General features: G+C 37.4%; 1 protein-coding gene across 12 annotated transcripts in view; it reads left to right on the top strand.

The window, feature by feature from the left end:
- The first annotated feature begins 2219 nt into the window (after positions 1 to 2219).
- PHF3 (PHD finger protein 3) overlaps positions 2220 to 17931 on the top strand; it is a 77233-nt gene continuing 61521 nt past the window's right edge. For 2 of the 12 annotated variants that reach the window (XM_072832472.1, XM_072832470.1), the window contains exon 1: positions 13294 to 13560. Coding sequence is in view for 6 of the 12 variants with exons in the window: in XM_072832462.1 (XP_072688563.1) it covers positions 13317 to 13560 (244 nt within the window). In the remaining 6 variants the exon portion in view is untranslated. Of the gene's footprint in view, positions 2620 to 2711; positions 2935 to 3450; positions 3601 to 13293; positions 13561 to 17931 lie in introns of those variants that run through there. The other 10 variants (XM_072832464.1, XM_072832463.1, XM_072832469.1 and 7 more) reach the window with 10 other exon arrangements.

The following is a 17931-nucleotide window of genomic DNA, read 5'->3' as shown; positions in this document are numbered from 1 at the left end:
ATGGAAAGATTTCAAGTAGGGAGGTGACATTGTCACCGAGGGACATTATCACACTTATTTATTTATTTATTTATTTATTTATTTATTTATTTATTTATTTATTTAAGAAGGAGAAAGAGATAGGAGGGAGGGGGAAAAGGAGATGGAGAGAGAGAATCTTAAGCAGATCCCATGGTCAGTGCAGAGCCCGGCAGGGGGGCTTGATCTCACAACCCTGAGATCATGACCTGAGCCAAAATTGAGAGTTGCATGTATCTGACTGAGCCACCCAAGGTGTTCCTCATTATCACACTTTCTTTGTTCCTCTTCTAGTAACGTTTTTATAGACTGATGATTCCTTCTAGTAACCTTTTTATAGACTGGGCAAAAGACATCGTGTTTATATCTGGAAGCGAAAAGCAAAGATGATTAATAAACAAATGTGAGCCTTGGTGCTTGACTGGTTCAAAATAATAGTCAAAACATCATACTTTGTGGTAAGCTTGTTGGCTTTTTTAGGATTAAAATCTTTATTTTGTGAATGTGACAGGCTTATCATTCTTGTATTTTCTTTTGAACTCCATTGTGGTTTTTTTTTTCATAAATTTACTAAAATTTCTTTAACAAGATAAATTTTCCCCAGTTCTTTCGAGGAAATTTTCCATCTAATGATTTTCCCTTTGAGTTCTAGTCTATTAAATCCCTTAGGATTGGATTTTGTTTATAATTTTATTCTTTCCTAACTAACACCTTTTTCAAATTTCACATTGACGTCCAGAAGAGTAAAAATAAATTTAAGACTTATTTGTGCAATTCATCCCAGACATTCTAAGTGAAAAAAAAATTTGATCACTCATTTCTAGTTTCCTTTCTAAAAAAAAACAAAAACAAAAACAAAAAACCTCATAAAAAAACAAACAACAAAGATTGTAAAACCAAGTTTTTAGGGATTGATGAGTCAAGGCAGGGGATGGAATTCTAGGATTCTAGTAGAATTAGGACAATCTAAACCTTGTGGAAGATCATTTGGTATTGGAAGTGCTTGAAATACCAAAAGACTGGAGAGAGTAAAGAAAAGCTCTTCACCACATGCCTGTGAGTTATTATCCTACTCTGCACAAATCTCACAAGGTGGACTACAGTTGGCCTGAGGCTTAAATCAACAAGTAAAGGTTTCTGAGGAGCCCAGCAGGTGCTGGCTATCATTCCTTAGTGGGTACTGTTATGGTCCTTGCAAAAAGGAGGCACAATCCCAGTGCTTAAAGGGACTCATTTTGGTCATGGGGATGACCAGCAACAATTACCTCACAGTGTCTATAGTGGGCTGAGACAGAGGTCAGCCCAAGCTGTGGGAGCTGTGGAAGCACATAACCCAGACCAGTGGTCTTCAAACTTTTCGGTCTCAGGACCCTTACACGCTCTTAAAAATTACTAAGGGACTTCCGAGAGCTTTTGTTTCTATGGGTTATTTACCATCGCAGGAGTTCAACCTAAGAGTCACAAAACATTAACAAAGTAACAATTTATTACACGTTACCGTAAATAATCTATTATGAAAAATACATTCTCCAACAGAACTGAATGAGAAGATGTGGCATTGCTTCAGGTGTTTGCACATTTCTTCAACGTCCGCGGATAGCTAGAATCTCCCATCCGCTTTTGCATTTAACCAGCTGCTACATGTTTTGGTTGAAGAAGATGAAGGAAATTCGGCCTTCTGCATATGTCACTGTCCAAGGACTGAAGCTCCTCTGAAAGGTGCCGGGAACCCTTCCTTCGGAGGATCCTCTTGATGCATTTTGAGAACTGCTGGCCTCGACCAGGAACGACCGTCGTCGGGGAAGGCCGCCGCCTGCGTCCCGGACAGCAGCTCTTTAGAGCCAAGGTGAGAATGGAGGCGGCGGATGGCGGATGGCGGCTCCGCGGTGCACGCCCAGCGGGGACTCCCGGGCAGGGGCTCATCTGGTCTCCACTCTTGAAAGCGCACCCCGGTAAAGACGCGGATCGGTCGGAGAGGCAAATCTGATCAGCCGTATCACATAAACTGCGAAGGCTGCGTGCTTCTCGCAATCGAGAAAAGCCGACCCGCGCCTGCCGCCTCCGCTGCCGGCCGCCGGGGAGCCGAGAGCTTCGGGCCCGCGGGTGTGCCGCGCCCTCGGCACCCTGGGAGGGGCGCGGAAGCGCGGCGGAGAGCGGCTGCCCGGGCCCCGCGGAGGCGCGGCCGGGAGGGCCCACAGCGCGCAGGCGCAGCGCGCAGGCCGCGGCCCCCGGAACGGTAAACAGTGGGGTCACGTGACGCGGCCCGGCTCCTGCCCCCGCGCCGCCGCCGCACGCCGATGGCTGCGGGGTCTCGCGCCGCCGCACGGTCCCCACGAGGCGAGCGACCCTCGGTCCCTGGGCGGCGGCGGCTGCTAAGACGCTACAGAGGGCGGCGCGGAAGCCAGGCTAGTGTCGTCAGCAGCAGCCGCTCGGCCCGGTGAGGAAAAGAGGCAGTGGCAGCGACGCCGACGTCCTGCGCGTACCCCCTCTCCCCGGCACCCACCGGGCCCCCTCCTCCTCCTCGCGGCGGCGGCGGCGGCGGCGGCGGCGGCCACCATCTTCCTCTTGCTGCCAGTGGTAGCGCTCGTCTGGCGGAGCTGGGTGAGTTGCGGCTCCGGCCGCGGCCAGGGAGACGGGCAATCCTCCCCTCCCCCATCCCCTTCCACACGCACGGCGCCTCCGCGGGCCTCCCCGCCCCGCCCCTCCCCTCCCGCGGCGGACACTCCGCGCCTTTCTCCCGCGCAGCCGGGAAGCCTCGCCGGCCTCTTGCGCAACGTCCTCGGCCTGCCCGGGCCGCGCCTCTGTCGCCCGGGACCGTTTGGACCGCGGGCTGGGAGGGAGCCGCGGCGGCGAGGGCGCCTGGCGGAGGTTCGGGACCGCGGCCTCTCCCCGCCTCCTGCTCCCGGGCCTCGGGTGGTGAGTGTGCCCCGCCGCCGCCGCCGCCGCCGCCGCCGCCGCCGCGCGGGCGGGCGGGCGGGCGGGCGCGCAGGCCCGGAGGCACCGCGGGCGCTGCCAGGAAGGCCTGGCCTGCAAGGGCCCCGGCCCCGGCCTGTCGGACCTCTTCCCTCCAGGGCAGCCCGGCCTTGAGCCCTGGGCCCGAGGTCTGGGCAGCCGGGATTGGCCTTTGCCGGCGAGGCCGAGCCCAGTCCTAGCTTTTGGGAGCGGGGGGAGTTGGCGCTCTGTGCATCCTCCCGCTTACCGCGCGCTTTTGTGCTCGGGACCCAAACTGTCGACTCCTTTTCATTAGTTTGAAATGGGAAGCCTAGAATCTGGCCTTCGGATAATACGAGTAATTTAATGAACCACTTGTCGATACGTGCGTGTTAATGGTGCTAAATAACTGATCACCTGACACGGGGGGGGGCGGGGAGGAGGGAGAAAGGGAGAGAATGTTGGTACCGCGCACAGCCCTGTTTCCCTTCTTCCCCCCAGCAGTGTGTTGCCGGGTCCGATGACCTTTTCCCACCTTTGGATTTTTAAATGCCATTTCCTAGAGACTAGGATTCAAGGTAGTTTGAATGCATGATTATTGGTGCTATTCAGGAATCATTTCGCAGATTATGATCATGGATAATCATTAATGTAAGTGGCAACAACGCTTTGATATCTGCCTCTGTAAAGTCTTCATTAAGTGTAGAGATACTTAATTTAACATGAGACTTGGTTACTGAGCCTTTCCCAAACAAATGCTTACTACCTTTTTTTTTTTAAGCTTAAAAAAATAAAAAAGAGAAAGATACAGTAAACTATTTAGGGAGTACCTAGTACATTGTTCTATTTAGTTACTATTTCGAGGTCGAACTTGTCTTCCTTTTTACAAACTGGTGGTTTGAGATCTTCCAAAACTACGCCTCCATTACTCATTCATTTCCTACCATTTTTTGATTCTTCAATGAAGTGTTTGGGATTGTGAAAATGTTTGTAGTTGTGTTTGTGGTTGGAAAGAGACATGAGTCGAAGAACCAAGAAATCTTTGCAGCGTTCTTCTGTTTTTGAATTTATGTATTCATTCCAGAACACAAGAGCTATGTAAAGATTATTATTTCGGATAGTTTTTATCTCCACTAGTACTCGACTTTTTCTTAATTATCTGTCCGATTCTTCTGTTTACTGGCCCCGTATTACAATAATGGATTTTTTTCTCCATCATCATTATCACTATTAATGTTTTAAAATACAAACTTCATTTCCTCACCATAGAAATATAATTTAAGAAGGGACATAGGAGCTATATTATTGCTCTGATTAAGCCACGCACGGTTCAGTCAATTCTTGAGCTGCAGAAAGACGTCTCAGCTGACGTGGGCCACTTTTTAAGTGTTCAGAATTACAACAATAGATTTTAAGCTTTATTTGGTAGCTGTACTCATGATTTTTCAGAAAGGATAACAGATGAGCTACTGGTGGGACCAGTTCCCCCTGTTTCTTTAATGGTTTATAGGTCCGTTTATTGAAGAGCATGAAAATGTAATTTATTATTACTACTTTTGCATCCTTTGGGAGGGTAGTGAACTTCCTTATCTATCACACTGCGTTAGTTTTGCATTCCATCCTATTGGGATAGACCTCGCAGAACTTCAGTTGATCCTTTGGTATGTATGCTCATCTGTTGCATATTCAAAGAAGTCAAATCTAAGAGAAAGTCGTCTGTGTAAATAAATAGAGGTGAAAATTAGTGTTGATTAAATGCAAATTTCAGGATAGAAAAGTGGAAAGGAAATTGTCTTTATGTCAAAATCCTTTAAAACCATACTATTAAAATTTGTATTGAGATTGGAATTCGTTAAGGTTGATAATCTTTGATTTATGTAATAGAATATTAATAAGACTATTATTGATAAAAGTTTGGGAGGCAGCAGTCAGCAATTTGGATTACTGTAAAATTATCCAGAGTTTAGTTTTTTTTTTTATGGAGTATGGATTATATTTGGAAAAAACTGGTGAATGTAAATTATCACACTGTTCTTGTTTTTTTTTGAGTACTAAAACATAATAATGGTTATCTTCCTCGGTAATATGGTGTTTCACTTTTTGATACATTTTGCTTTTAAATGTGCACTTTTTCCCATATTGTTTGTTTTTTTACACAGATTTCTCATGAAATCTGTTTTGCCTAATTTTTTTGTCTGAAGATAAGATCTTTTCTATTTTTTAATGAGATAATGAGATTTATTGATCAACATCTTAGGTTTGTGGATTACCCATAACTACTTCACCAGTGTCATGAAGTATCAGTGTTCTTGGAGGGTTGACTTCTAAATATTTTCATTCATTGATGTTTTAGGAAATCTTTCTGACAAGTGGCTGCTGGGTTTCTTTCTTGTGTGGAGTAGTACATCTTGTGCTCGGTTTCTCTCTTATTTCTTCTTGGAGCATCTCTGAGAATCCTGGAGTATCTTTTCAGAAGCATAAACATTTTTTAACTACAAAAATGACTTGGCAGATTGTTAGACACAGTATAGTTGCATGCTGAACAGCAGAAGATACTCCCTTTTTTTTTTTTTTTTTTTTTTTAGTTGCTGCTCTTTGATTACTGGGAAAAGATACTGAGAGTATTGGTTTGGTTCAAAATATCTGAGACCTAGGTGCTGCTTGTACCCTCAAGAAGCCTAGGTTGAGAAACAATATTCAAAGACATGAGATGTTAAATCATTGTATTAGAGTTAAAAGAAGAAATTTCAAGACTTAAAAAAGGAATTGTGTGAGGAATTGCCATATGTATAGATGGGACACTTACTCCTATGCATTTTGTGCTTAGTTTAGATCATTTTTTAATGGTCAGGGGATTTTGGTTTCTATGATTATTTGTAACATGAAGAGAGGGAATGGATGAAGAGAAATAGTTTAATAAAAATTTCAAAATATTATCCAGAAATTGTAATCTGCACAATGTAACTTTATTAGATGAAGTTTTAAATGGCATAGTAGATTGTACAGAAAGGCTAAACTTTAATAATTTTGGTTCATTCATAATTTGTGTGAGTTGGCCACATGAAAACATTCTAAAATTGTAGACTGTGATAATAAATTGCAGAGTTTAGTTGATAACTTCTAAAATGATGTTTATACATAGAATAGCCACTGTAGTTTTATGTGTAGGGAGTTGCTAAGTGTGTATATTCTGACTTATTTTGGAGGAAGTGTGTGTCCCTTTGTTTTTAGTATTTGTAGGATTTCATTAGTGATACATTAAGAACAGAAACATAAGTAGGTGTTAATGTAAGTAGAGTGCATAAAATATAGTAGTTTAAACGTGTAGTCTCAGGAATCACACTGCCTGGGTTTCAGTTTGGGTATACTGGATATGTAATTCTGGGCAAATTACATAATGGTCTGGGTCTCAATTTGCTCATCTGCAAAATAGGTATAATAATTGCACCTGCCTCACAGGGTTGTTGGGAGGAACTAAAGAGAAAATGCATTACAATACACTGAGCGTATGGCCTGGCGGCACATAGTATATATACTATAGTACATTTTAGCTTGGTCTGTTACTACCTAGGCTATAGTTTTAGTGATGAACTGCTTCCACTCTTTCTATGGTTAATCCACACTGTTAATGCTTCCCATAATATGAATAGGGTATAGTTGTAAATATTGAAGTTTTAATTCAGTACAGTTGGCTAGTGTAATTCTGCTTTTGCCAGTTTCAGCTTGTACTTGATGGTTCTTTTTCTGGATTCTTAGGTTGGCTTTAGTTTTAGTATGGCAGATACTTTTTGGATTCTTTTATATTGATATAAGAATAATATACCTGGTAAATTCAGAAAAGTTATGAACCTTGCTGCTGCTTACAGATTTTAACCAATGAAACTAGAATAGAATTTGGTGTGTGTCTTTAGAGCAGTTGATTAGGTTGCATTGCTCTACAGAATTGTACTTTGTAGAATTGGATCATACTATCATGGTTTAACTGTTCAGTGATTTTCCTTTATCCTGGAGGCATAACCTATTTAATGTTGTTATATTATGGTGGTTAAGAACTGACCTTTATGTCAGAGCAGAATTGAGTCCCAGCTTTGTCACTTACTTATTCTGTAATATAGGGTGTAACTTTGCTAAACTTTAGCCCCACTTTTACAATTTGAGAATAATAATAGTACCTTCCTAGTTGTGTGGGTGTGAAGATTAAATGACATACATTTAGATTTAGCATAGTGCGTGGCACATAATAAATATTTAATGCAGTTTACTTTATAAACAGATAATATGGGGTAATGGTAAGTGTATTGATTCTTGAATGAAATTTTCTGGGTTCAGATTTCAGCCCCACCACTTACTATAGCAAGTAATTTAATCTCTTTAATCCTAATTAATTTCTTCCTTCATTTGTGTTTTTCTTCCTTTGTTTAATGGATTATACTATAGCATGATTGTGAGGATTAAATTAATTAATAAATGTAGAGCAGAGTTTCTTAACGTTAGCAGTTTTCTAGCTGGGTAATTCTTTGTTGTGGGGCTTTCCTAGTGCATTGTAGTATATTTACTAGATGCCAGTAGCCTGCCCTCCCGTTTTGATGGCCAAGTGTCCTCTGGAGGGGGCATAATCACCTCTGATTGAGAATTACTGATGTGAAGCGTGTAGAACATTGCCTGGTGTGAAATTAGAAAACCTCATTTCACATTTTTCATCACTGTTAGTGGTGGTACTTTTATTTTTCTACTACTACTACTTATTAGAAATTTGTTCATGGTATCGTGCCTGATGAATTGATGGCTTAATTTAAACTGTAATGTTGGGGCTAGAAGGCACCAAGTTTCCATTCCCAGGGGCCTGCATTTAGGTCTTGGCCTGGATTGCTTTTCCCCATTTTTGCATGGACCACTCTCTCTTTCCAGGTTTTGGCTTATATGTTGATTTATAATAAACAAGAGCTTAATTTACCGTTGTATGTAAAAACCCTCCTCCCCCCCATCACTATCACCTTGTTTAATTTTTTGTCATAGATTTTATAATATCCTGAATATATTTGTACCCCCCCCCCCCCATGCACATAAATCAGAGCATAGACTGCCTGAGAGAGCTTCATCGTGGAATAACTTCTTATGGCCTTTGATAGCTTTAATAATTTATTGTTAGGTTTAGATCTGTTTTTTTTTTAAGGTGATAATATGATAAAACATAGTTTTACTTTGAAGATGAGTCAAGATAGTTTTAATGTACTCTTGATGTAAAGGGGATTTTTGAAGAGGTGTAATTTGTGTGTGTGTGTGTGTGTGTGTGCTGTTGGTGCTTTCCAAATCTTTTTGCTTTCTATTCATACATGGAACAATACGTGCTGGTTTTTTCAGTGTAGACCAAATTTGGTTGCAGTATAATTTTTTGTGAATCAAGATAAAACAAGCATTTTAAAGCAGTAAATATCTTCAACTCAGCTTAAATTTTACTCAGAATGTTGGTAGTAATACTTATTTTTAAATTGCATTTTGAGTCTTTCTAAATGGTCTGTTAGGACCAAATTCTATCATTCATAATTAGCACATACTATTCCTTTTGCCTGGAGTATCCTCTGGATCTTGAAGATCCAGCTCATATATTACTTGCTTAGATTTTCTTAGCCTCATAAATTTCACCTTCCTCTCTGATACTGTCTGCAGTCCTTCAGTATGACACTTTCATATTTTGTTGTGATGTTTACATGTTGTTATATTTGTTTATATGTTTATACTCTTTTATATTGTGAGTTCCTTGAGTTTTGAAAATGGCATTTGTTTCACTGGTACCTATGATAACTAATTAAATGAAATATCCCATTCTCTGACTTAGCTGGATATATTTTATCATCTGTAAACGTGAGATGTGACTGTGAACTGAGAAATAATTTCTGGTTTTAGCATATATATTCCCAAAATATTTGTATTGATTTAATTGTATATATACATATCATTAGCCACTTAGCACACACCTTAGATAGGCTTATTATGTTATTTATTTATTGCCAATTTTATTTTATTATTTTTTTGTTAGGGAGGAGGGGTGGGAGGGGAGAGGGACTGAGAGAATATCAAGAAGTCTCCACGCTCAGCATGGCGTACAATTTGGGCTTGATCTCATAACCTTGAAGTCATGACCTGAGCTGAAATCAAGAGTTGGACACCTAACTGAGCCACTCGGGTGCTCCTTGAAGATTTTATTTTTAAATAATCTTGCTACACTCAGTTTTGGGCTTGAACTCAGAACCCTGAGATCAAGAGTCGGATGCTCCATGCAGCCAGGTGCCCCTGTTTTTTTTTTAATTTAAAGATTTTATTGATGAGAGACAGAGAAAGAGAGGCAGAGACACAGGCAGAGGGCAAAGCAGGCTCCATGCAGGGAGCTTAACGTGGGACTCGTTCCCCAGTCTCCAGGATCATGCCCTGGGCTGAAGGCGGCGCTAAACTTCTGAGCCACCTGGGCTGCCCCCCTGTTTTAATTATTACATTTATAATGCCAAATATAAGGAAGCATTTAAGTATAATTTCATTGTAAGAGATAGGAATTTGACTCAAGCAGTCTGCTTAATTAACATACTGAATCAACTCAGTTTTTCTCCTTAATTAGATCTGATTGTTTTTGTTTATCCACGTTATTAGATATCTCCCCACATTTTAGCTTTTAAAATATGGTTTTCAACAATATCATTTTTTAAAAGTTTATTTATTTACATAATCTCTACACTCAATGTTGGGCTTGAACTCATGACCTGAGATCAAGAGTCACCTGCTCTTCTGACTGAGCCAGCCAGCTGCCCCTTCTCTAAATGTAGATTAGTGTTTTAAAAAGGACTTATTTTAGAATAATTATAGATTTATAGAAGAATTGCTGATGTAGTATAGAGTTCCTATTATATGCTCTCATTCCAGTTTCTTGGTTGTTACATCTGACATAATGCTAGTGCCTTTGTCAGAACTAGAGATTAACATTAGTACATTGCTACTAACTAACTTCCAGATTTTATTCTGTTTTTATTGGTTTTTCTACTGTCCTTTTTCTTTTCCATGATCCAATCAAGTTTACCACTTCGAGTTAGTAGATGAGTGTGTTCATGTTAAGTGAGTTAATATTTTTACAATCAGCTTATATTTGTTTTTCAGTTTAGCATGGGAAATGTTATTTTGGATACTGAACACTTGAAACTGATTTTTAAAAATAAATTACTTAATTCTTCCATTAAATGTTACTTTCAAGATAGTCTTGTGGGATGACTGTATACCATCATTTTTGAAATTCTTCCTTGGAATTACCCCCAGAGCCAGTTGCAACTGCTTAAGAAAAGTTAGTCTTACTAATTTATAACAATTTTACAAGAGAACTCATCTTGTGATGTGTCCTGTAGAAATCATTTCTTGGGACCCTAAAGTTTGGAATGCTTTATACCCTATTCTGTATTGGCATATTAAAAATATCTCAGTGGCAGTTATTTAGTAAACATTTGAATGAATTAAAGATATTATTAAAGAAATGTAACTTTGTTATGCCAAGTCCTCCTCCTCATTTGACTATGGAAGCTTTTTCCCTGATTTGCTTATTTAAGTTCAGATAAAACACACTTTGTATGTTATATACCAGTTTGGCCACAAAGCTGTACTGGAAAGTTTGGTTCACCTATGTTGTTTACAATATGCTTTACCTTTTTTTTTTTTTTTTTTCTTTTCTTCTTTAAAGACTGAATATTGTGTACCATTGAGATAAAAAAATATGCCACAGGCTCTTAAGGTACCTTTTATAAAGGAGTTATTGGGATGATTCACCGATAGCAGTGTTACTGAAAAAAAGGTTGCTTAATTAGGTCACTATTTAGAATGGGGTGGTCTTTCCTATAGCTTTGTGATTTGGGGCTGTGTGATCGTAATTTCTGAATGTTCTGATTGTCTCTGTCACTTGAAAGCACGTAGTAACAGACTGACTCCAGATGAAGTTGTAGAATTTACTTTTGAGACTCTGGGAATGAGTGCATTTTTAGTAGAATCAGCATATTTTTTTGTAGAAGGAAAGTTAACTATTTGCCTTTAGAACTGGAGTTGTCCTTTTTTTCTTTTTGATTTATCTGAGGAAAAAAAGATTACTATTTGGGATGCAACTTTGAAAAGGAGGTAGTCTTGGCCTGTAGCTTTTGGATGCCAACAGATTCAGACAAACTAATTTATCTGTAGGTCCAGCCACTTGGTTTTGTTAAACATTTAGTAAAATTTTTATAAATTATTTTTAATCACCAGAAATTTATTACACTAAAATTTTTTGGTCCCTAAAAACATATGAGTAGAAGTATTGGTGATGTATGATAGTTGAGCCTTTCCTAGGTAATGAGAATCAGATAACATTAGGGAATTAAAACTTTTCCTGACTTTTCACCTGCATTGTAAGTTATAATTTTCTTTTAATGTTATAATTAGAAGAATGTGTGTAAAATAACCAGCAAATCAATCAAATAATTATTTCAGTTTTTAAAATATTTTAATATAAGTTGCAAAATTTGAGGAGAGATGCTAAAATCCTGTTAAGAAGGGGATTGACTTTTGTGAGAATGAGGAAATTTTCTTTCCTTTTTTTAGGATTTTAAATTGAGTGGCATTAAACTTTGCACTTAAAATGAGCTGGTTGATGAATTTCAGTGGGTGTATATACTATACATTCAGGATTTAGGACATTTTCATCATCCCCTAAAGTATCTTCCTGTCCCTTTGCAATCTAGCCTTCTGTTATCCAAGGACCCAGGCAACTACTCATTTGTTAGAAAATTATGGAAAATTATTTTTTTTAAATATTTTATTCATGAGAGAGAGAGAGAGAGAGAGGAGCACAGAGACACAGGCAGAGGGAGAAGCAGGCTTGTGCAAGGAGCCAGACGTGGGACTGGATCACACCCTGGGCTGAAGGCAGGCAGGCAGGCACCAAACCGCCTAACCACCCAGGGATCCCTGGAAAATTATTTTTAAAGAAGATCCTTTAATGAGTCAGATCTAGTCAACTTCTAGCTCTGTAGCTCGGTGTGAAAAAGGAGGAGATACGGCGAGGGCTGTGGAGTTTTGGAACCTGGGATTGAGTCTTGGCTATTTTATGATTTGGAGGGAAAACATTTAAGTTGTTTAAATTAATTTTGTTTCATAAAGGAAATTATTTACATGTACTTTTTATATAGAGTCTATTATTATTGGAAATACATGGGTTAAATTTAGGTAAAATGGTTAGCAGCATATAATATATAACCAGTAAATTGTTGGATGTCTTTGGACTTACCCTTCCTTTATCATTTTTATTGGGGAAAGAATCAGAGACAGTTTGGGGAAATTTGGGTAGATTTGGAGCCAAGCAAAAAAATTGGAATTTTGGAACCCAAGATGTTTCTCTGTTAGTCAATTTTCTAGCCAACTGAATATTAGATATTTTTTTGTTGATGCCTCCCCTTCCCCCATCATCTAGAATACATTGGTTCATTTTTTTCTGAAACTAGTATTGCAAGTAATTAAACTTTTGATTGATTGAGGCTCTTGTAGAGCATTAGATGACCTTTCTGAGCACTATCTAGTATCAGTAGGAAACTAGCTTGACATCTGTATATACCTCACATGACTCACTAAAATAAATTTAAATCTCTGATGTATTGTTTTCTTATCTATCTCATTTTATAATACATTTTATAATAAAGGAAATAATTTCCTCCACTAAAATGCGTGTATGTGCACATCTCTCTGCCTGTGTATGTGTAGTTTTTTGAGTTTTGGTTTGTTGGGTTTAATTAAGTTTCTTTCCATTTTTTCCTCCTATCCCTACAAACAACCTTTTCTCTATATATTACCTTTCTTTAAATGATTTAAATGCTTTGTAAATAAAACAAGGCTATTTTACAGTTTTAATAGTTATGGAACAGTAATTTAAATGATTTAATTTTGATTCTTTTATATGGATTATTGTAAAAGCAGCATCATTCTTCATTTATGAAAAGATTATGGTTAAAAAACGGTTTTTGTGGTTTAAGCCATGTCATTCTTTCAACTGTATCAAATTAATGGATTATATACATAGGGTTTTTTTTCCCCCTCAAAATAATGAATTGAGTAAAACATTTAATAGGATTTCTGGTAAAATGATATTCTACATGTGTGATGAAGAAACATTTAGTAAAGATTCGTTCTACATGTCCAAATGTTTATTCTAAAAACAGTGAGGATTTTTTTTAAACAATTCAGAAATACCTGAGTGTGTTCTTAGACTCAAAATTATTAAAATAATTTGGTTTTAGGTGATTATCAATTGATAGCTTTATTTCTTATGGTATTTTTTTTGTCTTTCTATAGGGCTGAAAGACACAGAAGTCTTCATGGATATAGTTGATACATTTAATCATTTAATTCCTACTGAACACTTAGATGATGCCCTATTTCTAGGATCCAACCTGGAGAATGAAGTCTGTGAGGATTTTAGTACAAGTCAAAATGTCTTAGAGGACTCGCTGAAGAACATGCTCAGCGATAAGGATCCTATGCTAGGATCTGCAAGTAACCAGTTCTGTTTGCCTGTTTTGGATAGCAATGATCCCAATTTCCAGATGCCTTGTTCAACAGGTAATTCTTACTTTTTTTTTTTTTTTTTTTTTTTAGTCTGCAATTTAAAATAAAAAATTTTCAGCAGCATCTTTTTTTTTTCTTTTTCTTTTTTTTTTTTTTTTGGTGAGGGTAGTGAATTTAGGGTTCTTTAATATGAATTTAGAGCTTCTTTTCTAGAAATCAGAATTAGACTTTAAATTTTCTTCCAAAGAGTGTGGAATTAATTATCTTCAAGGATATTATGGATATAGATAGGATGATCATATAATTTATTATCCATAGGAGGATACTTTTTTAGAATTACAGGGGTGCTGTTAATAGTTAGTTACATCATGACAGAAAGTATAAATTGGGACTCTCCCTAGAAAAAGGGGTTTCCCTAAGAAATTGGGACATTCATTATGTCATCCTAGGCCTGCTGGAGTCAAGGGGAACTGCCGAATTGTCCTTTTTCAGTGCCCCTCCCAGCCCTTCAAATTTAATATATTGTGTGCTTCCATTTCAGATATTTTGGCATTTTGTACATGTATCTTAAAATCAGAGAAAGAACTCTAGATTTGTGCTGTCCAACTTAGTAACCACTAGTCACATAATAACTGTTAATCACTTGAGAGGAGTCCAGTCTTAACTGAAATGTGCTGTAAAGTGCACATTAGATTTTAAAGACTCAATATTGAAAAAGAATGTGAAATATATTTTATCAGTTTTTTAATGTTGATTATATTTGTGATATTTTAGATACTTTTGGTTAAAACATGAATAGAATTAATTTCACCTTATTTAAACCTTTTTTTTAAAAGTGACTACTTGAAAATATAAAATTACGTATGTGGCTTGCATTATATTTCTATTGGATAGCACTGCTCTGGGTTCTGTAGTGGAAGTAACTGAAAGATTGAGGATAGTAACTTTCTGGAAGGCTAGTCTAATTCTTAAGAAATTACTTCAGAGATGTTAATATATGGAAGAAGTAGGTTTTCTTTTATTAAGCAAAGCAAATATTACAACAAACTTTGGGGCAATTAGCTATTCTGTAAGCTAAAATTAAATAAAGGAAAATCAGCCTCAAGTGGAGAAGTTAGGCTTTCCTTCACTGTTCCCTAGAGTAATTCACAGGTTTATGTAATGTTGATCTGTCTTTCAATGCCTCTTGACTTCTGCACTAGTTTTTCAGTATAGTTTTTGTTTCCTTTTAATATTTTCTACCTAATATTTTAATAATATTTAAAGTTTGGATTAGGCTGGCCTGCTATTCATCCATAAATTTGTCAGATTATTCTGCTTGAAGACCTCAACACTGACTATTAGGAATCTTTTCATTTTAACAACTCTTTAATGCTGAGGTCTTTTGAATTGCTTGCTAATGGTTTATCTCGAATTATATACATTGTATTGTGTTATTTCATAGGTTTACATTGTTTTTGTTGTATTCTAAATGTTATAAAGCTTTTAAAATTTTGTTTTATGTATGCATTGTTCAAGTTTTTTTACTTTGGTTCCTATGTCAGTACAGTGTACCTAATTATCTTTATTGTCAAGTGCTTTTGACAGTTCTTGGTTGCATACATAGTTTCACAGTTCATTCCAAATTCAGGAAAAACATTTATTGAGTACTTATGTGTTTGTTACTGGAAATGTAGTTACTCTTAAGTATGTTATGATAGGTCTGAAATTGGCAAATGTGTCATCTTGTTAGACTTCTTCATTTATAAAAATTACAGCCTTTTTATGGGACCAGTATTCCTACTTTCTCTTCCCCTTATTAAAAAAAAATTGTTTTCTGTTGATATGAAAAGATTTTAATGATGTTCTTGAGTTTGAACATTTCTTTTGTTAATAGAAGACTTAGAACATCTTTATTGAAATATTTGATTTTTTTGAGGTATTACTAATTATTTGTGATTCTATTATGTTACAAACTAACTTTTTTGAGAAGTTAAGTAGAATTATTATCTAAATTTTTGAATTTTAAAATGCTACAATTTATCTTGGTTCTGAAGCAGAACTGTTTGTATTACTATGTATGTAGTATATGTGTTTTTAAGTTATGTAGAGTATTTGTGGAGGATAAACTAAATAATAAAGTTCTTCTGTCTAGGATTGTTTAGATTTATTTGTGCCACCAGGTAGGGCATTTATCTCGATTGCTTCAAAGTTCCTTTTGCCTTTTGGGATATTTGGTTGAGTAAAAGACCTGTGTATATCCTAATGATAGCAAAATGGAAATCATTTAAATTAAAAAAAAAATTTTTTTGACGTAATTTTAGATTTAAAAGAAAGTTGGAAAGAAGACATAAACTAGTGAAAACCTTATATGGACAACTTTTATAAGTTTTAGCTATTCACATATTACTTCGCTTTTAGTTATACAATAAAAAAGGATATCGTTTTTATCCAGATGTTTTGTATGTGGGTCCATAGTTTTACTAATTATCTAGACTTACCTTTAGCAAGGAAATGATTCTGGCAATATTCATGTCAGTAAAAGCTATAGATTATGGTTATTTTGTAACCTTGGTTTTGACAGTGTTAAAACTAGAAAACAATGTAAGTGTTGGTTTTGTTCTCTGCTATGCTAAACAGAGTTGATTTGCTGTAGTTGTTAAAGACCAGTTTTTTGTTGACATAGTTGAGTGGCTTGTGTATATTTCAGTTGTCTCCAGAAATCATAGAGTAGCTTTAAAAATTACAAAAATAGGAAAGAAACATGGAAGATTACTTTTAGGGCTCTGTTCAAGGGAAAGAAGTTAGGATGCTAATTGTTTCATTTTGGGAGCTAACCAGTAGATTTCTCATCCCCCCCCTTTTTAAAAAAAGATTTTATTTATTTATTCGTGAGACACACATACACACACACACACAGAGGCAGAGACATAGGCAGAGAGAGAAACAGGCTCCATGCAGGGAGCCTGATGTGGGACTTGATCCCAGGACTTTATGATCACGCCCAGGGCCGAAGGCAGATGCTTAACCACTGAGCTACCCAGGTGTCCCTCTTATCCCTTTTTTTTTAATGCATTTGACTCCAAATTATTTCTTTATGTATATAATTGCAGTGTTTACATAATGGTTTTTAGATTTGCCCAGTAAACATTTTTTTTTTTTTTAACTCCAGTAAGGAAAATCATTAAGTATTGGGGAAATGTTTGGTCTTGATGTTCAAGCCAGTTATTGTTTTTTTTTGTTTTGTTTTTAAGATTTTATGTATTTATTCATGAGAGACACAGAGAGGCAGAGACACACAGGCAGAGGGAGAAGCAGGCTCCCCTCAAGGAGTCCGATGTGGGACTCGATCCTGGATCCTGGGATCATGCCCTGAGCCGAAGGCAAACGCTCAACTTCTGAGCCTACCCAGGCGACCCAGTTATTGGTATTCTTTTAAAATCCTGTTAGCCTTAAAATAAAAATATTTGCCCAAATAATAGGTTCAAAATGCCAAATATATTATTTATATATACCACTTAAAGAATGTATATAAAATAATCAAAATGGTATTTGAAAACCTGGTAGTATAGAGTGTCATGAAGAAATATTTTCTCTCTCATTTTAAAACATGTTCCCAGGCAGCCCTGGTGGCTCAATGGTTTAGTGCCGCCTTTGGCCCAGAGCGTGATCCTGGAGACCCGGGATCGAGTCCCACGTCGGGCTCCCTGCATGGAGCCCGGTCCTCTCTCTGCCTGTGTCTCTGCGCTTCTCTCTCTCTCTCATGAATACATAAATAAAATCTTAAAAAAAAAACAAAACCATGTTCCCCTTTTACATAGATGCCTGTGATTCATAAATGTGAAGCAGATCTCGATTTGACCATTTCTTTACATGGTATATAGAAAAGAAAAGTTCAGTGACTGTAATTTGATTTATTTTCTTAAGACTAGGAAGATAGATACATTGTAGATATATGGGTATTCAGAGTAGCCCTTCATTCAAGTAGCACTCATAGCTACTGTACCCTGCAGTGATAATCAAGGTGTCCTTTCCAGGCTACATTATGGCTAACAAAATCTTCATTCACTAAATTAAAAAAAAAAAAAAAAAAAAAAAAGTCCCTCCTGTTGCATGGTTTTTAGAGATTAAACAACTTAAAAAGTCATTACATTTTTACAGGTATCTAGCATATTGACTAATAGTTGATTCATATTGTTCACTTAAATATTTTTTTTCAACTATAAAGGAAAATTTCTCTTAACATGCACATGTGATAGTTACTTTCCTATCATGAATGACATTGGTAATACATGACATCAAGCAGTTTTGTTTAATAAGAATTTTAGCTTGTATTGCTTTCCTCTCAGCAAAGTATTGTAATACTTAAGACTGGTTTTATAAGCCTTGTAGCTAGTATGATTTGGTTCCTTTTTTGGCACACGGGTTTTTAATAAATCATAGCTC

Source organism: Canis lupus, chromosome 7 (genome assembly GCF_048164855.1).
Source record: "Canis lupus baileyi chromosome 7, mCanLup2.hap1, whole genome shotgun sequence".
In the NCBI taxonomy this organism is placed as follows: domain Eukaryota; kingdom Metazoa; phylum Chordata; class Mammalia; order Carnivora; family Canidae; genus Canis; species Canis lupus.
This window is presented reverse-complemented; position numbering and strand designations above follow the sequence as displayed.